General features: G+C 41.9%; 1 protein-coding gene across 6 annotated transcripts in view; it reads left to right on the forward strand.

Moving 5' to 3' along the window:
* ITPR1 (inositol 1,4,5-trisphosphate receptor type 1) overlaps window positions 1-26,780 on the forward strand; it is a 231,969-nt gene that overhangs the window by 26,724 nt on the left and 178,465 nt on the right. For 5 of the 6 annotated variants that reach the window (XM_050957223.1, XM_050957224.1, XM_050957225.1 and 2 more), the window contains exon 4: window positions 1,510-1,580. The exons of the other annotated variant lie outside the window; for it this stretch is intronic. In XM_050957223.1, coding sequence (XP_050813180.1) covers window positions 1,510-1,580 — 71 coding nt within the window. The remainder of the gene's footprint in view (window positions 1-1,509; window positions 1,581-26,780) is intronic. 6 annotated transcript variants of the gene reach the window in all.

Here is a 26,780-nt window from a genome sequence, read left to right on the forward strand (position 1 = left end):
GGAAAACAAATACTGTTATAAATCCTAATGCTGTTCCATCCAAGTAAATTTATCTTTGAAGGATGTTCTGGCTTAATACATGTCTTCACCGTTTAATCAGAACTTCCCTTTTGCTATTTTCCAAATTCAGTTAGAAAAATCAGATAATTACTATTTTATTATGTATATAAATCTCATCTTGTGTGTTGCACACACTAGAAAATTATTTTCTTTATTGTGATGATCCACCACGTATAGCTAGGAAGTTCACCTTCCCTTAAGTCCATGTAAACACCTTTGATTCAATTAATTTTCTATGAACTTCATGATTTTCCATAATTGTTGTCTCAAAGACATTCCCTGCATGCAACCAGCCTCTGCAAAGAACAGTTCTCATATTGTAGATCTCAGGCTGTTTTTCCCAGCTGTTACTATATGAGAATGGAGTGTCCCAAACCTTCAGGACATTGGGGAGAACTGTGCTTTATGCACATGTTGAAGGCCTCTTTGACAGGTCAGTGGAAAAATCTTAATTTGAGCTGAGAAAATCAAACTAGATACTTTAAAATATTTGTTTACTGTATATGAAAAATAGAGGTGTTCAGCAAAAATATAGTTCCAGATGGTCTAAAATATGTCCAAGGCATAAGACTTGTGACAGGTAACAGCAATATACTTACCTTGTTTCCTTCGTTCCCTGGGAGTAGACACGCCCCCATGTCTTTGCCAGTACACGCTCAGAGAAGAAGCTCTCTGTTGGAACTCTCTGATGGAACGCCTTACAGGTGCAGTTATCCAATTCTATCCCCTTCCTGGTAAAGCAGGAGGAGGTTAGATTGATCTTCTGTTGGTACCAACCTTCACTGGACTATTGAAAAAACAAACACAAAACCCCCCCACTCATCTGTAATTAAGCCAATTTTGACCTGACCCTGGCAGTTCTTTTCAGTAATGTATATTTGGCTATCTGGCTCCAATGTGAAACCTTTCCCTTTTGATGACTGGTAAGCAAGGATGCATCAATTATGCCTTCCTCTCTCTTTCGGTAGTGTGTTTTTCCCTATGCTAATGTAGTTAGTTCCTGGCTTTTTGGACACTGAGGCTTCACTGGGGGTAATATGTGATCTGATGCATTCATCATTTTTCCCCCTAGTTTGCTGCCCTTCTTTATTACATATTCTCAAACAGTGGTATCTGTCCAAGAGGTGACATTTGCAGTCTAGCCTTTGCTCATCTAATTGGAATATGGGTCAGTCTGTGTGTTTCCCCAGGAGGGGACATGAGGAAGACGCAGGAGTGATAACTTACTAATTGTCCCACCTGTCAGCAGTGTGGTTCTGGACAACGCAAACAAATTAGCTGCATGCTTCATAGAAAGATTTGGCATGAGTTGGTTTCTGGGAATTGTCTGTCCTCCATTGAAGCGGCCAGCAGGATTGAGTATTGAAAGCAACCCACTTTGTGTCTGGTACCTAGGAAGTAGTAGTTGCAAGCAAAAACGTTTTACCTGAGTTGCTCATTTCTTTGCAGCCTTGTGGACGATAGATGTGTTGTGCAGCCGGAAGCAGGTGATCTTAATAACCCACCCAAGAAATTCAGAGGTAAGATTATAAGTTTACTTACGATCCTCTTTCAAATCTCTCCTTAAAACTCACCTTTGCTGTGATGTCTGCAAACGAACTTGTTAAGTGTTAGGTTGCTGATGAGCTGGTACCCCCGCCTATCATGCTGACTAATGATGTCTCATAGTTTTCTTGTACTCCTCCCTCTGTCTGTGTCTACCTGCTGCCTCTTTTTATACTTAGACTGTAAGCTCTCTGGGGCAGGGACTGTCTTTTGTTCTATGTTTGTGCAGCGCTTAGCACAATGGGTACTTGGTGTACTTATTACCCTAATAATGTAAAGATCCCATATCTCTGGTTCAGAACGATGGCTGCATATGTCATGTTTTAGAGTCTTTGCACTAGTGGCCTTCGGTAGGGGATTTAGCATCTTCCTGTGAACCTGTCCTTTCCACTGGCGATGACTTAAACTTAGTCCCAATGTCTTTCATGGTGTGGGGACACATTGCTGTTTTATGTGTTGAGCACCTGTTTCACAAATAGTTGGCTTGCATAGGTTTAAGAACACATTTTGGGTGTGTTTAGTTTAGGCTGGTTTTCTTATCGGTGCAAACAGGATGCAAACAGGTTTGTTCCATTTCCTTTTCTCCATGTTTAATTAGGCTCCTTTATGACATACAGAGAGCATAAATAGGTTTAGTATTGGATAGACAGAAAGTAACCGTAGGAAAAAAAACGAAAGGGAGTGAACCTGGTTCGACACAACAGCTCCTGTTTTGACCTCACCAAGTACTAATAAGTTTGTTTGCCCTCCTGCCCTGCACCATGAAATTAACCCTAAGAAAGATATGCTTGGTCACATGGAGTAAAAGTGTTCCTCTTTCAAATCTTAGATAGGAGTGGCAAAAGAAGACCATAGTGACTTCTCCTTGTTAAACTAATTTTTGAATAGGAAGGGAAGAAATTAATGTGGGTCCATTCTCAGTTAGTTTCTTAAATTTCTCTGTGCCCCACTCATTTTTTAGTGCCTGAAGTTCAAAGAAACCGAATAAAAGATTCATTTATCTTGTATTGCCTCCCAACCCTTGCTAAGAAACAGAAAATAAGCAAGCTTGTTAAAGAGAGGGTGTATAAAATGTTTGCCCTCTCTTCACTGGGTGTATTCTGCAGCACACTGCCTTCAATTTGTGTTTGCTACCCTCTTTAGGTCTGGAACATCATTTTTTGAGATGTGTGGAGTGCCAACAATCTCACTGAAAATCTGAGAGCTGCAGGTGATCAGCTCATTTGAAAAATCATGCACCCTCTCCATTGCTGTCTGGCTTTTATGACAGGCTGCAGTTTTATTTCCCTTATAATTCAGAACACTGATGAGATCACATTAATTAAAAACAGCCTGTAAAAAGGGAATTGGGATAAATGAGTTATTGCTGTTAGATCACTGTAAAGTGCTCTTTTTTTCCTGGGTGCTTTAACACTAAATGGCTAATCGGTGTACTTATATGCAACGCATGGACTATGCTGAAAAAGTGGTCTAGAGTAGTTTTAGCACTCAGTGTTAAATTAGCCAAGGAAAGTGGAGTGCTGTTGTTCTGGATGTTGTCTCATGAACTGGAATATATGATGCTAAACAAATTTTGATCTTAGCATAAAAGACGGAGGAAAAAGAACAGACTTGACTAGGAAGAGCCAGGAAAGGTGAGAGGAAGAATAGAAAGACAATTATCACTCATGTAGCTTAGTGACTACAAGTAGGTACAAGTAGCTACCACACATTCGTCCATCATCTAAAACATTATGTTTGGAGGTTGCTTGTAAAGTATTAAGGGAGAAATGAATAATCTGACAACCGTTTCAACCTGTGTAGAAGCAATTTCACCAAAGACTTCACAGGGAAGCCTATATGTTCTTTCCTTTAACAGTTAATGGCAATGGAAAGTATAAAATCTTAGCACAATGTTCTTTATATGTTAATTCCCCAAAAAGATCTTAAAAGTGTGTAACACCTCTTTGCCTATGGATTTTTATATGGCCTCCATCACCACTATATTGAAGCATTTCAGGTTGACTTCACCACCTTCTGTGCAGTAGGGAAGTATTTCCTCATGTATAGATTGTAAATAGAGGCAGAGAGAGAGCAAGTTACTTGCCTGCAGTCATGGAAGAATTGAATGGCAGAGTTAGGAGTTCAATCCAGGTTTCCTGAGTGTCAGTCCAGTGTCTTAATGACAAAAGCGAGAATCCCAGCCTGAGGGACACCGATATTTCACAATCTACGCTGTACACAGACACTAGAAAAATTCAACCTTCTCTTGAGTGAAGGGCAACAGCAAACCAAGGGCTATAGTTGGACAACAGGAGAAACTTTCGCTGAAGAGAGACAGACACCACTTAAACTTACAGGTTCTTTAAATAGCAGGTGATTTGATATATTTTAACGTCTCTAAAGAAGGGCTCTCCTGAACTCTGCACTAGTGGCTCTATCTAGTCCCAGAGTTTAGGCTGGTCAAACTTGAGGCTTAGGGCCCTGTGATGCTTTCTCAGAGCATCCTGAACTGTAAGCTGCCTTGTTACCCCTCTGCCTCAGTGAGAGAGATTTGCTGCTGCTAAACTGTTCTTCAGCTCCCTGATGCTCCAGTCCATTAGCCAGCCCAACAAACTCTTCAGGACTTTGCCAATCCTAACTTTGCCTTGCAGGCTAACTCTTGGTGTACTTCAGTTCCTGAACTCTCCTGAAGTGTTCCCCTGCCGCATCCAGACTTGTCACTGGGCTCCCACAGAAATACCAAATTTGTTGTCTCCAAAGAGACAGAATACACACCAGCCTGCAGGCACAGCCAAGAGTGCATGCTTCACTTAACAGGATAGCACTGAGATGGATTTATAATAAAGCCAGAACAAGTTCAAAGTGATTCTATGCCGAGATAATAGAAATTGGTTACAAATAAAACAGAAGTATAACATTCTTCTAAGAGACTACGTCTAAACTTAGCAGGTGTCGAGCTTTGTCTAGAACAGTTTTCTCACCTCCAGTTGCTTTTCAGCGTCACCACCTTACATAGTTGGGGATCAGTGTTGACCTCTTTGTTCCCGTAGAGATGGATACAAGATGCCCTTTTGCTTCGCCTTTATATTCTCCAAGGTTCGTAGTCTTTGTCTCAAGAGTCAGGCTGACCCCGGCCCTCCCTGGGGCTCAACGTATGGTGTTCTCCAGAGTGCTGATGCCAGGCAGTGTGTTCATCCTCCTGGTAACTGATGTTTACCTCAGATGCAAATGAACTACCCATTGTCTCTGACATCCCTGTGCTCCAATTACACTATAGAAACATGCAAATCAATACTGCTTTGTCTAGGACAAATGTGTTTATACAGTCTGCCTCCAAAACACACTTTAGGAACATATTTCCAGCACACACACACCTAATTCTGTGCACACTGTCTGTACTTACGTCACACCATGATATTTTTGACCAGTGTGTCACCAGTTTTCATTTGATAGGGCACCCTTTACAGATTACACTTAAATACTATGACAGTTGTGTGTTTTAAGTGTGTCCAGTCTGATGGAAATTCACAGAACAACGGGCCCACTGCCAATTGGTATTGAGAGGGTCTTAGGGTGACAGCTATGGTACGAGTGGCAGTTCTCTTAGACATATCCATGCTGGCTGTACTCTATCTACCTCACTAAAAAATAGCTGTGAGGACTCTGCGGTGTGGGCTGCACAAGCTTGCATGCCACCCCCCCATCCCGCTGATATGTACTCCCTTGTGTGGCTGGCACTGAAGACTGCTCCATGGCATCCTTACTGCTATTTTTAACGAGCTAGCTCTACTACAGTTAGTGTGAGTATGTCTGCCCGAGCTGCAAATCATATCCCTGGATGCCACGTAAACATAACCTTTGTCCTCCAGCTTTTCCCTCCAGCTAAAATATTGCAAAATTCCTCTGGATAGCATTGGGACTAAAATAGGTAGATAGCACAGATACCCTCAACCTATGGGCTGGGTCCAGTCCCCAACAAGGTCTCTGGTCTCTCACATGTTCTAAAACTAGGACTATCAAACGATTTAAAAAAATTAATTGTTCTTAATCACAGTTTTAATTGTACTGTTAAAGAATAATAGAATACTAATTTATATTTATTATAAATATTTTGGATACTTTTCCTACTATTCAAATATATTGATTTCAATTACAATGCAGAAAGCAAAGGGTAGTGCTCACTTTATATTTGTTACAAATATTTGCACTGTAAAAAAAGATGAACAAAATAATATTTTTCAATTCACTTCATACAAATACTGTAGTGCAATCTCTTTATCATGAAAGTGCAACTTACAGATGTAGTACTTTGTTTTGTTTGAGTGCAGTTATGTAAAAATGTAAAACTTTAGAGCCTACAAGTCCACTCAGTCCTACATCTTGTTCAGCCAGTTGCTAAGACAAAACAAGTTGTTTGTTTTTTTACAGTGCAAATATTTGTAATAAAAAATATAAAGTGAGCACTGTGCACTCTGTATTCTGTGTTGTAATTGAATGTGTGACAGTGATTTCACATGGTACTTGCTGGAGCATAGCATTAGGTGGGATCTGGTAGGCTGTAATGAGACCTACTCTCCATGAAACTTAAAAGAAGAGATTATGAATATGCTGAAGTCTAATTTTAGCTTGACTTGTGGGGGCATTCAGAAAGCCGTGCTAGAAGTAAGTGAATGTCATTAATTAATTCTAGGTTTCCATTAGAGTAGGATCCCAGGTAATCAAAGCCCAGTGATTTATCTGATAGCATGTCTTCACAAACAGAAAATGTTTACATGTTGTAAGCTGCTTTACATCTTTGTGTGAGAATCTGCTTTCAAATGAGCTGTGCTTTCAGCTGTGCAGATGTTGGTTAATACTTAAAATTCACCTTCTCAGTGGGAGATGTCAGAAACATGACTGTGGATTTCACTTTGATGGCTGATGCTCTTTATAAGTGCAGAAACCTGCTTGAGCTTCTATGGTCAAAGGTAAACTTACAAAGATATCTTTACTGCTATATTAGAAGTAGTTGTAAAGAGATGCCGAAGTCCAAATTCTCTGCTTGGATATGCATGCGTGACTCTTACAGAAATCAAGGGAAAATGCATGTGTATATCCAGTGGCAGAATTTGGCCCTTCTGCTTTCACTTAGCTATCAGTATTTCAGGATTAAAAAGTCTTGCTGCGTAGATGACAATTAGTCGCATGTAGTGTGCTCTGAAAGCTCCGCTGTCGACATGGCGACTTTACCTTTGTTATTCTGATACATAGCTTTGACTTCACAACTTTTAGAATATATTCCGCTTTTGATGTGCGTAATGGTTAGATTACATGTATAATCGGTTTGCTGATGTAACTACTTCACACAAGTCTTTTTATAATAAATACCTCTTAAGTATCATTAAGCACTAACACCACACTCCCTACATGAAAATGGCCCTTCGAACTAGTTACTTTTTTGAAGGATTCTCTGTGTAGCTGAGAAGAGGAATAGTTCTTGGATTATTTTGCCCGCTAATGATGCATTCCTTATAGTCAACATTAAAGAGATGAGTTTTGAGGGAAGAATTGGGTAAGCATGGTGCCTTGGTGACCCATGATGCAGAAGGAGTTCCATCCCAAAGGGGAGATAGGAGTGGGAGAAGGAAATTTATTTAAGCTTTTGAGTTACTGTGGTCAGAAGTAAACTTTGTAAAGTTACTGTTTTGAGGGCCTCAGGGCTGGTTATGTTGGGAGAGCAGTGGAGAGCAGATTGAGATATCGGGCTGATGTAGTTGGTGCAGTGGAAAGAGGGGATGAAATAAGAGCTGAAGTTTCTAGATGTGGGCTGAGACAGAATATTGCTGGGCTTTGAAGAAAAGGATAAGAAGCTTTAGTATGCTGCTGCAATAAATTAAAACATCGGGTGGAAATGTGTGTCTGATGCAAGAAGCTTGTTTGCTTCCCAGAACTTTGAGCTTGTTAGTTGAATTGTTTTGGTCCTAAGTCACTTTCAGTTTGGGTGCCAAGAGTGTTTCATGTTTTGAACACTGGCACACCTTTACATCCTTCACCTACAAAAAATGAAGTGGAGAGACTGCTAGAAGACTGATTTTTGTGGTTGTTTTTTTTTATTGCAGAAGCAGTTGACGAGTGACCGTAAGTTGGTGTTAGACAGCAGTTCCACGGCTGTGAGACTTGAGTAGTTTTTCTACTAACATCTTGTATATGATTCTGCATCCCCCCACATCTAAGAAGTGGTGTTTCCCTTCATAGTGGCATTTTCTGCTTCAGTTAAGCAAAAGTCCTTCAGCAGAACAACTTGTCTGCTTGACAAACATTCTGAGACTCTAAGGTAGATTAACTAGTGAATCTTTGTTTTTCCCCAGGACATCTACAACAAAATCTTTAAGAAACAGCGTTTTATTTACCCAGCTTGAATATAGTCTCGGTACAAATGACATCCGCAGTAGTAAAATCATGGTTTCACAATTCTTAAAACATAAGACAAATTAGTAATCTGTGCAATTTTTGGATAGTAAAAACTATCCACTTAGGCCAGAGGTTTTCAAAATGTGGGTCGTACCTCCCCCCAAGGGAGGGTGGTGAGCAGCGATGCCAGGCGATGGTGGAGCTCAGGGTTCGGCAGGGAGTACTACCTCCACCTCCGACTCGCCTCCTTTTGTTGGGGGGTAGGAGGGTACAACCAAAAATTGTAACTCAAAGCGAGAGCTCAGCTCAAAAAGATGATTTTAAAAAGCTGAGATCACATTTTATTCATGCTATCAAGGCTGTTTGAATAGGATTGTGACTCTCATTGTAGACCAGGGGTAGGCAACCTATGACACACGTGCCAAAGGCGGCACGCAAGCTGATTTTCAGTGGCACTCACACTGCCCGGGTCCTGGCCACTGGTCTGGGGGGCTCTGCATTTTAATTTAATTTTAAATGAAGTTTCTTAAACATTTTAAAAACCTTATTTACTTTACATACAACAATAGTTTAGTTATACATTATAGACTTATAGAAAGAGACCTTCTCTAAACGTTAAAATGTATTACTGGCAAAACCTTAAATTAGAGTGAATAAATTAAGACTCGGCACACCACTTCTGAAAAGGTTACCGACCACTGTTGTAGACTCTTCCATTACACCTTTTTATATACACAGGTTTGTGCAGAACATACGAAATAATTGCTGCTGAATTTCTTATTGGTGATAGAGGGCTGAACGTAATGCTTGGAACTTGCATGATTCTCAGAGGTGAATGTCTGTCTGTCTGTTTTACAGACGAGGAGGAAAGGGAGGCACTGAGAGGCTAAGTGAGTTGGCCAAGGTCACACAGACAATGGGTAGCAGAGCCAGAAGTTAAACCACAAGACTGGCAAGATCCTACACCCAGGTTCAGCAGAACGGGAGGTGTAGGATCTTGCCAGTCTTGTGGCCTAACCTCTGGCTCATATTGTACAGACTTAATGTGCTTTTGCAGTCTTTTTTATAGGTGTTTGTTTCCCATCAGAATTTAGTAGTACAGTAAACCTGTATGTTAACATGATGGAAGACTTGAGGGCTTGCCAAGTGGCCTCCCTCTATTGCTCAAATGTATTTATTCAGGACATGGATCCTCTTGCAACCTCAAATGTACTGGATAGTTTGTAATAACTCCATTGCAGTATAATGAAGAAAAAAATGTTCTTGCTAGGTTAATTTATCCAGCTGCTGCCTCCTTCACAGAACATTGTTTTAGCTGTTGCTGGGCAACACTTCTTTTTGGCAAAACATTCAAGGAATGAGCCGGTATCTCTCTTAGACTTAAAATGCTCTCATAGCAAAGCAGAAGATGAGAAGTTGAAATTCTGTTTCTTCTTTGGATCCTAATCCATGTTGTTTCTGAGTAATGGTGACATGAAGCATTTTATTGTGCTTATCTGGTAGTGTTAAGGCTAATCTTGAACATCTCAATCTTTGTAACTAGAGTGTGTATTTGAAATGAAGCTGGATAGTAGAGAGAATTTCTAGTATATATGCTGGCTGTCTTGATGGGATTCTCTTGTTATGCTCCACATTCAGTTAGATCAATATATATCTTTTTAATACAGAGCTGAGGATTCTTAAGGATGCGCATTTCACACTTCCCACCAGGACTCAAGTTTGCACTCAAATGCTTTTTTTAATGTGAACCAAGTCACACCACGTACACAGGTTATATAACTCCATAAACTATAGCACTGCTGCACGTTTCTTGACTGTATATTGCCACATATTGGAATGCTGAATATTTTGTCGCTGACTTGTTCAAAGCTCAGAATTAAGAGTTACAGTGAACTCACCTTTTAGTTCAAGTTTAGTATACCTGTCCTCAAAAAAGTGGGCCATTTGATATCTATTTAGCTTCACCTAAAAAGAGTTGTGGAAAATTTCAGTGCTTGCACGTATCTATGCATAGGTTTTCTCCCCCCCTACCATCACTCCGATGAGAGTAATCAGAGCAGTTTGAGTTGCTGTATATGATTTTTTTTTTTGCTCCAAAATAGCCTGCATTTGGTGATTATCTGGCTATGCTGCAAAGAGCATCTGTTTTGATAGGAGTTTGGCAGAGGATTGTTCATGGAATGATGGGAAGTAGAGAGGGTTATTGTTTTAATGTTAATATTAATTATCTGGGTATCTAGAACTCACATGGGATTTTTTTTTCTTTAAATTTAAATTTATCTGGTAGTGGCTCAAACATATTTTGGTGACGGTGAATTAACAGATTAAACTAGTAGCACAGACTTAATGCATGGAGTATGCAGAAATGATTTCAGTCAGATTTACTGTACTTTAACTTTTGGAAAGTACTCTTCTCGTGGCTCTCACGGTCAACATGGTGGTTTTGGATATTAGCAATGTGGCTCCATTTCAATTTTGAAATTCATGGGTTAGATTGAGATGTGCTCATTGAGTATCTGAAGATTAAACAGGGTAAAGTCATAAACACCTGCTTATTACACTGGATTTTTCTTACCTGTCTGACTTGCAACATTTTAATGCTGTCTCTTAGTCCTTCACAACATCTCTGCTGATGTCGTGGTCTCTTGTTAAACCAAGAAACTTTTTAAGAATGGAATTCTGTTCACATGACTGGGGAAAAATGTTATACCAGGGATTTGGAGCAATCAAATGTTTGAATTGCTCCGTTCCGGGTCCGCTCCAGCTCTGGGCATAAAACCTACTGGTCCGTGCTCGAGCTCCGGGCTCCGCTCCAAAGCCCTGCATTATACTAAACAAGGACAAATTTAGGTGCTTAAGACTTTTTTTTTTTTTTTTTTTTTTTTGCAACGTGCAAATTAGGTGATATGCCAAAAAGGCCTTAGACTGTGAAAGGAAGTGCCCATGGAGCACATTCTATGAGTGGACTTTGCATCTTCAAAAACGCTGATCACTTTAGACCATACTGGAACGACAGTGGTTTGTTCTACCGTTCCAGCTGATGGTATGTATTTAAATTATGTATGCTATCTTTCTGAAATTTCAAACTCTCAACCTGCAAGCCATCTGTCTATCCATGGTAGAATTTTATGTAACACTTATCACTCTGGCATCTAAGTACTGAACAAAATTAAAGGTTCCAAAAGTATAGTCTCATGAGCTAAAGCAGAAATGCATTTTTTAATACTCACCCAAATGTGAAAATGCTGCACTGGGCATATTGGAAAAGCCAAAAAGCACTCTTTTAAACACCAGTGAAATGCACTAGACTGAGCTTTTGTGGGGAGAAATAGTAGATAATACAGTACAGTGCTTGCAACTTTACAACAACATTTGACTGTAATTGCCCCCAGAGAAGTATCTCAGGCACTGCAGTTATATTTCTTACATGAATAGGGGTGTCCCTCAGATACTTCTGTGCCATAACTCACGATATATTTTGTTCTGATGAATGATGTCCAGTGTCTCTAGCTTGTTTTAACATTCAATGAAGAGGAGAGGACTTTGCTCCGTCTATACAAATGTAGTTGGAATGTAGAGGTTATATACTAATTTCCATAGATATTAGGAGCTAAATTCTGCCTAAGAGCAAGGAGAATGAACTTGTATGAGACTTGAATGCAGCTGTTGGAGGGCAGAATTTAATGTAAGAACCAAGGCATTCTCATACTGAATTAGCCCCAAACTCCATCTAGCCCGGTAAACTGTCTCTAACAGTGCTTAGCACCAGATACTTTAGAGGAAGGTTGAAGGAAACCCTCGCTGCCCCAATAAATAGTCGTGGGATAATCTGCCCCCCATGAAGCTCTTACCCTAATTTAGAACATTTAGACTGACTTCAACCTTGAAGGATAAGATTGTACGTCCTCCTCAACATGTCTTTTTATTAGCATGAACTATTATAACGCTAGGTATACCTATTTGAACCCTTGAATTTTGTATTGGGGTGGGAGGAATACATTTATTTTGTGTTTTTTTGTTTTTTTGTTTTTCCCTATTCTGTTTTGTGGGAAGAAATGGATGCTTATTCACTACTGGCCTGTTTCTTAAGGCAGGCTGGCATTCTGTAGCTGGCTTGGTGACTTGCTGTGCAGCTGGAAATGGGAGTGACATTCAGTACCTTGCTTCCCATCTTATTGGAGCTTGGGTACTTCGCTGAGATGGCTGCCTTGCCTGTAGGATATCTTAACAATGACTCTCAGGAGTGGTATTGCTGTATTTCCTGGAGAAGGAGCACCAAGACGGTGTTGTTAGGGAAAGTACATGCTAAACAAATTGCTATGGACAGGCTCTACTCTCTATTGCAGGGATAGGCAACCTATGGCATGCGTGCCGAAGGCGGCACGCAAGCTGATTTTCAGTGGTACACACGCTGCCCAGGCCTTGGCCACCGGTCCGGGGGGCTCTGCATTTTAATTTAATTTCAAATGAAGCTTCTTAAACATTTTAAAAAACCTTTATTTACTTTATATACAACAATAGTTCAGTTATATATATTAGACTTATAGAAAGAGACCTTCTAAAAACGTTAAAATGTATTACTGGCATGCAAAACCTTATATTAGAGTGAATAAATGCAGACTTGGCACACCACTTCTGAAAGTATCAGAGGGGTAGCTGTGTTACTCTGGATCTGTAAAAGCAGCAAAGAATCCTGTGGCACCTTATAGACTAACAGACATTTTGGAGCATGAGCTTTCGTGGGTGAATACCCACTTCGTCAGATGCATGTAGTGGAAATTTCTAGGGGCAGGTGTATATATGCAAGCAAGCTAGAGATAATGAGGTTAGTTCAATCAGGGAGGATGAGGCCCTGTTCTAGCAGTTGAGGTGTGAAAACCACAGGAGGAGAAACTGATTTTGTAGTTGGCAAGCCATTCAGTCTTTGTTTAATCCTGAGCTGATGGTGTCAACTTTGCAGATGAACTGAAGCTCAGCAGTTTCTCTTTCAAGTCTGGTCCTGAAGTTTTTTTGCTGCAGGATGGCCACCTTAAGGTCTGCTATAGTGTGGCCAGGGAGGTTGAAGTGTTCTCCTACAGGTTTTTGTATATTGCCATTCCTAATATCTGATTTGTGTCCATTTATCCTTTTCCGTAGAGACTGTCCAGTTTGGCCGATGTACATAGCAGAGGGGCATTGCTGGCATATGATGGCGTATATTACATTGGTGGACGTGCAGGTGAATGAACCGGTGATGGTGTGGCTGATCTGGTTAGGTCCTGTGATGGTGTCGCTGGTGTAGATATGTGGGCAGAGTTGGCATTGAGGGTTTGTTGCATGGATTGGTTCCTGAGCTAGAGTTAACTATGGTGCGGTGTGCAGTTTCTGGTGAGAACATGTTTCAGGTTGTCTGTGGGCGAGGACTGGCCTGCCACCCAGGGCCTATGAAAGTGTGGGATCATTGTCCAGGATGGGTTGTAGATCCCTGATGATGCGTTGGAGGGGTTTTAGCTGGGGACTGTTTGTGATGGCCAGTGGAATCCTGTTGGTTTCTCTCTTGGGTTTGTCTGCAGTAGAAGGCTTCTGGGTACACGTCTGGCTCTGCTGATCTGTTTCCTTATTTCCTCGTGCGGGTATTGTAGTTTTGAGAATGCTTGGTGGAGATTTTGTAGGTGTTGGTCTCTGTGTGAGGAGTAGAGCAGATGCGGTTGGACCTCAGTGCTTGGCTGTAGACAGTGGATCGTGTGATGTGCCCGCAATGGAAGCTGGAGGCATGAAGGTAGGCATAGCGGTCAGTAGGTTTTCGGTAGAGGGTGGTGGTAATGTGACCGTCACTTATTTGCACTGTGGTGTCTAGGAAGTGGACCTCCCGTGTAGAATGGTCCAGGCTGAGGTTGATGGTGGGGTGGAAGCTGTTGAAATCGTGGTGGAATTTTTCCAGAGTCTCCTTCCCATGGGTCCAGATGACGAAGATGTCATCAATGTAGCGTAGGTAGAGAAGCGGCGTGAGTGGACGAGAGCTGAGGAAGCGTTGTTCCAGGTCGGCCATAAAAATATTGGCATATTGTGGGGTCATGCGGGTGCCCATAGTGGTGCCACTGATCGGGAGATATATATTGTCATCAAATTTGAAATAGTTGTGTGTGAGAATAAAGGCACAGAGCTCAGCAGCCAGTTGTGCTGTGGCATCATCAGAGATACTGTTCCTGACAGCTTGTATTCCATCTGTGTGTGGGATGTTCATGTAGAGAGCCTCTACATCCATGGTGGCTAGGATGGTGTTTTCTGGAAGGTCACCAATGCATTATAGTTTCCTCAGGAAATCAGTGGTGTCATGGAGATAGCTGGGAGTGCTGGTGGCATAGGGTCTGAGTAGAGAGTCCACATATCCAGACAGTCCTTCAATGAGAGTGCCAATGCCCGAGATGATGGGGCGTCCATGATTTCCGGGTTTGTGGATCTTGGGTAGTAGATGGAATAACCCTGATCGGGGCTCTAAGGGTATGTTGATTTGTTCCGGTGTCAGTGTAGAGAATGTCCTGAGTAGATGGTGCAGTTTCTTAGTGTATTCCTCAGTGGGATCTGAGGGAAGTGGCCTGTAGAATTTGGTATTGGAGAGTTGTCTGGCGGCCTCCTTTTGGCAGTCAGACCTGTTCATGATGACAACAGCACCTTCTTTATCAGCCTCTTTGATGATAATGTCTGGGTGGTTTCTGAGGCTGTAAATGGCATTGCGTTCTGCACGTCTTAGTTTATGAGGCAAGTGATGTTGTTTTCCACAATTTCTGCACGTCGGCGGAAGCATTCAATGTATAGGTCCAGACTGTCATTTCGACCCTCAGGACGAGTCCATGTGGAGTTCTTCTTCTTGTGCTGTTGGTGGGAGGGTACCTGTGTCTCAGTGCACTGTTCAGTGTTGTCCTGAAAGTATTCTTTGAGTCGGAGACGGCGAAAGTAGGCTTCCAGATCGCTGCAGAACTGTATCATGTTGGTGAGGGTGTCAGGGCAGAAAGAGAGTCCCCGAGATAGGACAGACTTTTCTTCTGGGCTGAGTGTGTAGTTGGATAGATTGACAATATTGCTGGGGGGTTTGTGGGTACCATGGTTGTGGCCCCATGTGGCAAGTAGGAGTTTAGACAGCTTACAGTCCTTTTTCCTTTGTAGCGAGGTGAAGTGAGTAATGTAGATCTCCTGTCTTATTTTAGTGAAGTCCGTTTGTGTGGAAGTTTGGTTATTAATGAGAGTCTCCAGGTTGGAGAGCTCTTTTTTGATGTTATTTGATGACAATATATATCTCCAGATCAGTGGCACTGCTATGGGCACCCGCATGACCCCACAATATGCCAATATTTTTATGGCCGACCTGGAACAACGCTTCCTCAGCTCTCGTCCACTCACGCCGCTTCTCTACCTACGCTACATTGATGACATCTTCGTCATCTGGATCCATGGGAAGGAGACTCTCTGGAAAAATTCCACCACGATTTCAACAGCTTCCACCCCACCATCAACCTCAGCCTGGACCAATCTACACGGGAGGTCCACTTCCTAGACACCACAGTGCAAATAAGTGACGGTCACATTAACACCATCCTCTACCGAAAACCTACTGACCGCTATGCCTACCTTCATGCATCCAGCTTCCATCGCGGGCACATCACACGATCCATTGTCTACAGCCAAGCACTGAGGTCCAACCGCATCTGCTCTACCCCTCACACAGAGACCAACACCTACAAAATCTCCACCAAGCATTCTCAAAACTACAATACCCGCACGAGGAAATAAGGAAACAGATCAGCAGAGCCAGACGTGTACCCAGAAACCTTCTACTGCAAGACAAATCCAAGAGAAACCAACAGGATTCCACTGGCCATCACATACAGTCCCCAGCTAAAACCCCTCCAACGCATCATCAGGGATCTACAACCCATCCTGGACAATGATCCCACACTTTCACAGGCCCTGAGTGGCAGGCCAGTCCTTGCCCACAGACAACCTGAAACATGTTCTCACCAGAAACTGCACACCGCACCATAGTTAACTCCTAGCTCAGGAACCAATCCATGCAACAAACCCTCAATGCCAACTCTGCCCACATATCTACACCAGCGACACCACCACAGGACCTAACCAGATCAGCCACACCATCACCAGTTCATTCACCTGCACGTCCACCAATGTAATATATGCCAGTAATGCTCCTCTGCTATGTACATCGGCCAAACTGGACAGTCTCTACGGAAAAGGATAAATGGACACAAATCAGATATTAGGAATGGCAATATACAAAAACCTGTAGGAGAACACTTCAACCTCCCTGGCCACACTATAGCAGACCTTAAGGTGGCCATCCTGCAGCAAAAAAACTTCAGGACTAGACTTGAAAGAGAAACTGCTGAGCTTCAGTTCATCTGCAAATTTGACACCATCAGCTCAGGATTAAACAAAGACTGTGAATGGCTTGCCAACTACAAAACCAGTTTCTCCTCCCTTGGTTTTCACACTTCAACTGCTAGAACAGGGCCTCATTCTCCCTGATTGAACTAACCTCATTATCTCTAGCTTGCTTGCATATATACACCTGCCCCTGGAAATTTCCACTACATGCATCTGACGAAGTGGGTATTCACCCACGAAAGCTCATGCTCCAAAACGTCTGTTAGTCTATAAGGTGCCACAGGATTCTTTGCTGCTTTTACGCTTCTGAAAGGTTGCGGACCCCTACTCTATTGTGTCTCCTTGCACAGGAAAGATTACAGGTAGAGTGGGAGGGAAAATGAGAGACCTCCCTGGCATACAATGTGAATTCTGTGTGGATTGGCCAGGTTGAGCTCTCCCATTGATCTACACTGGGATGGAGTATTGTGGTTAACGTGCAGCATTCAGCCAACTATGTTTTTTTGGTTGTTTTACATTTTAGACATGCTCATGTTTTGCACCTAGATAAATGAAAACAGATGTAGTTTTATAAATGATGGAGCAAACATCCTCAGAACATACAATGGGCATGAATATACACTGCTGGAACTTTACACAGGAGGAACTCTGGTCTTGTGGTTAAAGAACTAGAGAGGAACTCAGAAAAAGCAGGCTCTGAGTTCCTGTCTTGGTGACACTCTGTTGCTTGGAGGAAGGCACTCCATCTCTCGGTCTCAATTTTCCATCTGAAAAATGTGGATAATCCCCTACTTAACAGGCAAGCTGAGAGAACAAATTCATTGATTTTAATGACATGGTTGGGGAAATGCCTTCACAAGTACCTTGGTGGTACTAGAAAAGAAGTAATTGAAATGCTCACTAATTTAATTTTTTTTTGTATCATCTGGGTACTGTAAATGTATTTAAACATTTTTTTTCCATGCTGAAAGTTCAGGAGAGTTCAGGTAGGACTGAGGGAAGGCTTGCCAAAATCCAGAGTTGAGCTGTTCAGTGCAACAGTACTGTTAAAACCTAGTCCCAACCTTGTAGACAAAAGAATACTGTGCCTTTGTTGCCATAGTTTCAGTACAAAATCTGACCTTCGCTACAAAAACATTCGGTTAGAAAGAACTTGGCTAATCAGTTTTCTAAAATTAGTGTGTTCCCTAGTTCATAAGCTAGTATGAACAGGATATTTAATGAAATATTATACTTAGTAACAAGAGCCCAAGGGAATTAAATGCCTTGATGAGTTGGAGGGGGGAGGGGGAACGGACGGATCAGATCAGTGCCTATCCCCCTTTTAATACAATCAAAAATAATTTGTAGTTTGTGGCCTGCTTATTATGTAAAGTAATTCTGTTGTTCTGTTCTCCTCTGCAGCTGGCCCTCCTCGCAAACACACTTAACTCTCTTCCTTAATAAGCTTTCAGACTCTGCCCAAGTGAATAGGGGCACTTCTGAAAAGTCACTAAGGATGCTGATAATTCAAAACTGATGGCTCACGTCCATACTGGTAGTATTAATATAAAACTTTTCAGAGGACTTCAAACAGTTACAGTAACCTAAACCAGCAACTTAGTGGCCTTCATCCATGGGTCTCAAGCACTTCGTGAAGGGGTAGATAAAACCTCTATTTTATATGCAAAGGTTGAGGGGAAATACTGAGGCAGAGAGAAATTAAGTGCCCAAGGTCATATAGAGGTTGTTGGCAGAGATGGAAGTAGAACTTCCAGGTGTTAAACTCTACGTGTCTGCAGTAACCGGTGGGATTTGCTGCTTCCAATTACACACTCGATTCTCCAAAGTGCTGAGAAATATGAAAATGAAATGGAGCTGGAGGGAGGTGCCTAGTATGCTAAAATATTGCATTTGGTATTTTTTTTAAAAAGAACTTCTCCAAATTTTTCAGAGTTCTGAGATGCATAAAACTCTGTTGGATATGGAATAACTTGAGCTAATGCATCTATCGTGTTCTGGGGAGATAGCCCCTGCTTCACTGACCAACCCTGGGATGGGATATATTTCTAACTCAGATCTTAATCTGGTCATGAAAGCTGTAGCTGAAAGACCAGTCTGTTAGCAATCATGAAAGTGATTATGTATTTTGAACCTGTCTTGAACACACAGATCAATCTTACTGGAGCCCAAGGTGAACCTTGAAACCCTCAACCCTATCTTGTGTGCGTGTTTGGGCTTGGTAGGGGAGGAAGAGAGAGAGAGAGAGAGACCAAAATAAATGGGAACCTAGCTATTTTCTCCTGAATTTAAAGACTTGATGTTTCACTTGAACAGGAAATCAAATGCAGAGACTGAAAGAAGAAAAAGACAATTAGACTTCCCTTTGAAGGAGAGCTCTTTGAATTTGGGCCTGTTCTGCATTCATTCCTGTTCCAGCTCTTGTGCTCCGTTCCCCAACTGAAATCTCTGCTTCAGCATTTCTGAATCCCTGTGCATTTCTGTTTTTTTCCCATTTAGGACTAGAACAGTGCTGATTGGCAGCCCTAGACACTGAAGCCCCCTGTATGCACAAAATATGCACAGCATGGGTAGTGGCAGTGCCAACTTCCCAGCACTGCTGCACTAATGTGCCTCAAACTTGACCTTGAGAAGAACCATCTTGGAGGCAAAATTATCCACTCATTTTGGGAAGGAGGGTTTTAGTATCACTACAGGGAGTAGAACCTAGGTTTCTAGACTTGGTGCTCAGGACAATCTGCTGTATCACATTTCTCTCTCCCACCAGATAATGGTTTTTGACTGCTTGCTTTTTTATGAGATCACAGTGTGATAGTGTCATGGTATAATTCCCCACTCTGAACCTTAGCGTCCAAAAGATGGGGTACCAGCATGAATTTCCCTAAGCTCAGTTACCAGCTTAGTTCTTGTAGCACTGGCACCAACCAGGAATTCCAGTGCCTGGTACACTCCGGTCCCCCCCAAAACCTTGCCCGGGGACCCCCAAGACCCAGTCCCTCTGGATCTTAACACAAGGAAAGTAAACCCTTTCCCTCACCGTTGCCTCTCCCAGGCTTCCCCTCACTGGGTTACCCTGGAAGATCACTGTGATTCAAACTCCTTGAATCTTAAAACAGAGAGGAAAATTCACCTTCCCCCCTCCTTCTCTCTCCCCCTCCCAGACTCTCCCTGAGAGAGAAAGTAATCCTAACACAGAGAGAGAATTAACCTTTCTCTCCCCCTTTCCTCCTTTCTCCCCATCAATTCCCTGGTGGATCCAGACCCCGTCCCCTGGGATCTCACACCAGAATAAAAAAAAATCAGGTTCTTAACCAAGAAAAGCTTTTAATTAAAGAAAGAAAAAACAGTAAAAATTGTCGTTGTAAATTTAAGATGGAATATGTTACAGGGTCTTTCAGCTATAGACACTGGGAATACCCTCCCAGCCTAAGTATACAAGTACAAATTAAAATCCTTTCAGCAAAATACAAATTTGAACTGCTTCCAGCCCAATACACATTTGCAAATGAAGAAAACAAACATAAGCCTAACTCGCCTTATTTACCTAGTACTTACTATTCTGGACATATAAGAGACTGTATCAGACAGATTGGAGAGAAACTTGGTTGCACCTCTGGCCACTCTCAGAACCCAGAGAGAACAACCACCAAACACTAATAGCGCACACACAAACTTCCCTCCCTCAAGATTTGAAAGTATCCTGTCCCCTGATTGGTCCTCTGCTCAGGTGACAGCCAGGCTCACTGATCTTGTTAACCCTTTACAGGCAAAAGAGATATGAAGTATTTCTGTTCTATTAACTCTTACTTATCTGTTTATGACAGATAGTAAACTTTTTTTTGCGGGGGGGGGTGCTTAGGGGATGACTCGACATGATTGATTGATACCCCACATGACCGATCCCCTGCTATGTACACCCTCCATTTGGTGACTCCATTTGGAAATGGTCTGGGCTCCTTCTGAATCAGTCAGAGTTTAGTGTGGAAATTTCCCCTCTTCAGCTGATCCTAACTCTTCAGTTAGGGCAAGTTCATCATTCTTGACCATTTTAAATGGCTAAATATGAATGTGAAGTAAGTCCACTGTTTAACCAATCCCCTGAAATTTTACTTTATCACGTGTTAAAACTGTCGTTTCAATGGTGCCTGGAAGCAGAGGAGACAACAAATTGTAGGCAGTGCTAAGGAAAGCAGCTGTTATCACCAGAAACATTCTCCTGTAATATCCTAGATGTTCTCTGACTCTTAAATGAGTGAGCTGTCAAGAAACCGCTCCTACTGGCTCCTTCTTAGCTTTGCTTTTGCTAGATGCAGCTTGGAGTTCCTTAAGTAGCACATAGTTGCAAAAAGATGTGAATTACCCACTATTCAGTTCCGGTACAGCTAGTGTAATTCAACATGACTATAAAACAAATGGTGAAATTGGTGTGCATATCCTGCAGTTTTATTCCAGGCTTCTGATTTATGAGCTCTGAATAGAAAATGGCAATTCACCACCAGGTGTCAGGAATGAGAGCCCATGTAAGTTTGAAGCATGTATATCCCATGATCTACTCTCAACCTGGTGAAGCTTACAGGATAGACGGTGGCGATGAAGGTGCAATTGGTATTCACACAACTCTTCTTTGGTGGAAGATGAGAGAATTGCCTCTGGGTTTGTTTTCTTTCCTCCATCCTCAAATACAAGATATGATTTTCTTTCTTTCTTCCACCCTGCCTTAATTTTTTACAATATGCCCATCTAGGTCTTTGTGGGAAAACCTACTGTTTCATAGGGATGAAAACAATAGGTTCTGTAGAAAAGTAGTAGGATTTAAATACTCTAAAATCCCGTAGAAAACATTTCATTCTCTAGACAGTTCTGTAGTGGCTTTTAACCTTTCTATAGTAGAGACCTAACTTCCATTAAAAGGTTATTTTGGACCACCTGTAACTTTGTATTAAATTCTATAGGACATAAAGCTCAAATGATAACCTTTTTTAAAATACAGTAGAACAGTAGAGTTACAAGCTGACCTGTCAACCACACAGATCATTTGGAACCAGAAGTATGCAATCAGGCAGCAGCGAGGGTTAAAAAAAAACAACAAAAAACTACTTAAAAAAAAAAAGGAAGTTAAATTTTTTTTGACAAGGTAAAGAAACCGTTTCCATGCTTGTTTCATTTAAATTAAGGTAGTTAAAAGCAGCATTTTTCTTCTGCACAGTAATGTTTCAAAGCTGTATTAAGTCTTTGTTTGGTTGTAAACTTTTGAAAGAACAACCCTAATGTTTTGTTCAGTTACAAATATTTCCAAGTTATGAACAACTTCCATTCCCTAGGTGTTCGTAACTCTGAGGTTCTACTGTAACATCTACGTAAGCAGACTCAACCTAGGAGTAAGCGGTTAAACACCTTGTTTTCACCCCTTAATCTAAATCCTCAATGAGAGGGTTCCCCCTTGTACGTGTGTGTGTGTAGTGGTTGTAGCAGAGTAGGTACCCAGCATAGGTCACGCACAGGACACATTTTGCTCAGTGTACTCTACCTGGAGCACGGATGTGTAGTCTGCTCCTTCAGCCTATGGCCAGCTGTCCTGATCTTCTCAGAGCTGTCTTCACAGTCAGTCACATACAAGGGTAGGTACTCTTGTCTAAGCACAGGCAGAAGAGCAAAGCATGATTCTGCACATAGATCCAGCAGTGTAAATACTGTTGTAATCACTGCAAAACATTGTCAGTTCTTTTTCATGATCTGTTTATGGGGCTTGTGAGCTCCAGCATTTGACAGATTGCTGTCAATGGACTCCTTTGTCCTTTCAGTTTGAGAATATGGCAGTTCCATTTCACTATGTTTTTCAAGGTAAACTAAGATATTTAACCTGCTAACATCTGAGTCTGGGGCTGATTTTTCTCCTTTGATTGTTGGTGCATCACTTGCATCCAAAGAAGTGCAGGATGCTTCACTGGCTTGTGAGCAAAGGTCATGGTGCCAGCATTAATCTGTAAAGCACTGTGGTTTGAGTCCTGAATATATGCAAGTCCTTCTGTTTTTCTCAGCAGTTGATCGCTGGAAGTATTTTTAATTTGTTAGGTGGGGACAAAGAAAGAGGGGGGATGGTGTTGAGGATTCTTGACTGGTAATCCCTTCACTTTCTGGCAATCCAAAAGGGAACCTTTGGACCCTCTATTTGCTTGTTCTTTTACCAGTGAAGGTCGCTTGAAAACAGACACTAGATATTCATAGGGGTAAACTGAGAATATCATTGCAGTCTTCAAGACTGCATTATAGAAAACTGAAATTATTCTGAGCATGAAGTCCTGAGCTTCTCAAATGCTCTTTTGCAAAACATACCATTTGTAAGGCCCTTCATTTTTACTGAATTAGTTTTATTTATTTTTATTCTTGCTGAGAAATTCCTGTTCTTTACAAATGCAAGCATTTGGGTGGGTGGGGTGTTACCTTTCTTCTACATTTTTTTTTCTTCCCTTCCCATAATCTGAATTTTGGATGCAGCTCAGTAACATAGGCAGACCACTTGATCCCAGCTCCCAACTCTGGCAGGAGAAAGGTGGTGGCTCAGTGACCTGGATGGACCATGGGGGACCCCAGACCTGGCTCCCCAATCTGGAAGGAGAGATGGTGGCTGGGTAACTTGAGCTGCGCAGGTAACCAAACTGCCGTCTCTTCTGGAGTAGGACCAGAAGCAGAAGGGGTGGAGGACGCAGCATGAGGATATGGTGCCCTTGCCTCTTCCACTTCTTCTGCTTCTGGAAAGAGAGATGGTGGCTTGGTTATTTGCACAGATCCCAATATTTTCCCAGAAAACTGTGAAGTTAATTTTTGGGCCTATCTTTAATACCAATTAATTTGTGGGAAATTTAAAAACAATAATAAAAACCAAAAATGAATGGTCTTGATTATCGGTTCAGTTAAATTCTACACAGATTCTTTTTACATGGTTTTATTTGGCTCTTTAGCAGGTTATTCCTAAAGCATTGCACTTATCTTTAAACTTCAGTCCAGACTTACTGTTCATAGAGAAGGCTAAAACAAATAAACCACTCTAAAGTTCTCAGTAGTTTCTGATTAGATTAAACTGGAGGGTTTCTCCAGGCTGGTGCTGGGGCCATGCATATGTGCATTTCCATCTGGCTGTGCTCAGCTTAGTATAATTATGTCCAGATCTCCTCCCAAGCTAGTTTGCCAGACCCTTGCTTAAATTCAGTGTTAATAATTTCTGGTAAAAGTTAAAGCCTGGCTCAGAGTGGTAATAAACTAGTGTGTTGTATGAACATTTCAAATAGTGACTATCAAAGAGTGTTGCATCACCTTGGTGGTGATAAGCACTGTATTTCTTCAAGTTTTTATATCTAATGCATATAACTTGCACTGTCAAGTAAGAGATCTGTAAATTAATATGCACCAGGAGTGAGAAAACATCCAGTCATGTGTGAAAGTAATTAGTGCAGAGTTCTCAACCTGAGCAATCATTTTCTGCTTAGACTTTACAATGTACAGAACTTGATTAGAAAGATAACTTCTTGTATTTTACTTTGAATTATAATGTTTATTGTAGCTTTCAATCAGTTTCATAGAGCAAGCACTTGTCTTCCCCTAGATCTGCTGACAGCAGTAGGAAAGAGTTTGGCATCAAAAGAAATACAAAAGCAATAAGTATTTCTAGAATGTCATTACAATTCTCTCCTGGTTTAATTGAAACAAATTCTCTCTCTCTCAGATTTCTAAGAGCTGTTATTGCCAAGGGACTTTGGTAGCACTTACAGACCTTTTTATTTAGTAAATAACGAAACCTTGATTGATTGAGGTTAAAAATTATACAAGGGGAAAAAATAAATATAGAACTATAGGCATGAGGCAGTCAAAGAACTGGATGAGAGGGAGCAGCACTCCTGTAGAGGAAAGAATTTTGGCCAGATCTACGGAAATCTTTTTCCTTTAGAGCAGTGTATGATCCGAGCCAACACCAGCTAACTTGAAACAAGTGGGAAGGCAGAGTTGGGGAGGGGAGTTATGGTCTGATAGTTTCTAGGATGAGGAAAGGTGTTCAGGGAGATAACTGTACCTGGTCTTGTTAGTGATTCCAGTCATATCTGCTCAGTGTGCATTAAATTAAAGCTGTAGTGTGTTTTTGAAGAAGCCAAGGATAAAGACAAGATGTTATCTGCTTTTTCATAGTACCACATAGAAAGAATGCATGTGCATTCACTCCTCCCCCTAGAAGTCTCCTGATTGGAATTCTTAGAACCTGAGTATTTGGGAGAAATTCCAATGTGGACTCTAGAAGCCAGGATTCCATTGAGCTCAGTTGTGAATTCACTGCTTTTTGTAGTAGCTTGCATCTTTTTTCTAGGACAAGAACATAGAAATGTATGGCAATTCCTACCATATTGGATCAGACCCACAATCCGTCCAGTGCAGTCTCTGACATTGGTCAGCACCAGATGATTCACAGGAAGGTGTAAGAAGTCCTGCAGTAGGCAGCTGTAGGGTAATCTGTCCACTGGGGAATCGCCTCCTAACCCATAAAAAAGAATGGTTTAAGTCCCAAGCAGGATATTTTCTCTTCTGAAACTTTTTTTTAGTTTATAATTCTGGATATTCTTGTTAAATGTATAAGAATCCAATCCTTTTTTTGAATCTTGCTATAGTCTTGGCTTCAACAGCAAGCAATGCTTTCATTTAAAAAACTATATCTATGTATATAAACATAACTCTTAGGGTTGCATAGAGAAATGTAAACGGATGCAGAAATGTCTGTATACTGTCTGGAACAGAAATCTCTGAGAGGTTCCTGTTCATTTTAATGGGTTTTTAACTCTGAAGCCTAGTAATGGAATCTAAATGTATAGGCTGTTAACTGTTTCACAGCTGATCACAGCATTCCTCCTCCCCCCACCCACCCTCCAAGCTATAAAATGAAGTTATGCACTTTTTCCTTTGAGTTCATCTTTGGCCTCATGAGTGGGTGGAGTTTGAGTAACACCAATCTGACCCCCCCCCCCCGCCACACACACACTTTTGGCACTTTTTTTTTTCTCCTCTTGATAAATTATCTGCCTTTTTAATCAGGTGCTAAAATAGATTGTGGAAGGGTGGATCCAAGAAATTCAAAGGTGTTAGTGACCTCATTAACCATCAAAGTAAGCTGGCTGACTTTGCTTGCAAGAACAAAGGTATCCCACCTTTTGTTGCTGAGGAAGTTTTTGGCTTCACAAACTGGATGCTTTGAGTATGCTCAGTACTGTGTGATGCATAAGAGAAGATGCTGTCCCTGATACAAGGAAAGTTGCTTAATCAGAGCAACAACACCCTACAGAGGAGTTATAGGGTATGTCTACACTACGGGTTTATTCTGATTTTACATAAACTGGTTTTGTAAAACAGATTGTATAAAGTTGAGTGCACACGGCCACACTGAGCACATTAATTCGGCGGTGTGAGTCCGTGTACCGAGGCTAGCATCGATTTCCGGAGCGTTGCACTGTGGGTAGCTATCCTGTAGCTATCCCATAGTTTCCGCAGTCTCCCCCGCCCATTGAAATTCTGGGCTGAGATCCCAATGGAAAAAGTGTCACGGGTGATTCTGGGTAAATGTCGTCACTCAGTCCTTCCTCCATGAAAGCAATGGCAGACAATCATTTCCCGCCCTTTTCCCTGGATTGCACTGGCAGACGCCATAGCATGGCAACCATGGAGCCCATTTTGCGTTTTGTCACTGTCACCATATGGGTACTGTATGCTGCTGACAGACGCGGTACTGCAGTGCTATACAGCAGCATTCATTTGCATTTGCAAGGTAGCAGAGACGGTTACCATCCCTATTGCACTGTCTGCCATGCCATTGTAAATTGGCAATGAGATAACGGTTATCAGTCATTCTGTACCATCTGCTGCTGACATGGGTGCTCCTGGCTGGCCTCGCTGAAGTTGGCTGGGGGCGCATGGACAAAAATGAGAATGACTCCCCGGGTCATTTCCTTCTTTATGTTTTGTCTAAAAATAGAGTCAATCCTGCCCAGAATATGGGGCAAGTGTACTAGAGAACCAGAGGGCACAGCCGCTCCGTGTCAGAGCCCCAGAGATCCCGCAGAAATGATGAGCAGCATGCCATTCTAGGAGGTGCCCCTGCAACAACCCCACCTGTTGCTTCCCTCCTCCCCCAACCCTCCTGGGCTACCGTGGCAGTGTCCCCCCGTTTGTGTGATGAAGTAATAAGAATGCAGAAATAAGAAACACTGACTTTTTAGTGAGATAAAATGAGGGGGGAGGCAGCCTCCCGCTGCTATGATAGTCCAGGCAGGACATTAAAGGGTGGTGAGGGAAAGGAGCCCAGCCTCTTGCTGCTATGATAGTCCAGGCAGTACAGAATCTTTTCTTTAGACATGAAAAGGGCGGGGCTGATAGAGCTCAGCCTCCAGTTG

This window comes from Gopherus flavomarginatus, chromosome 6 (genome assembly GCF_025201925.1).
Source record: "Gopherus flavomarginatus isolate rGopFla2 chromosome 6, rGopFla2.mat.asm, whole genome shotgun sequence".
NCBI classification, from domain to species: domain Eukaryota; kingdom Metazoa; phylum Chordata; order Testudines; family Testudinidae; genus Gopherus; species Gopherus flavomarginatus.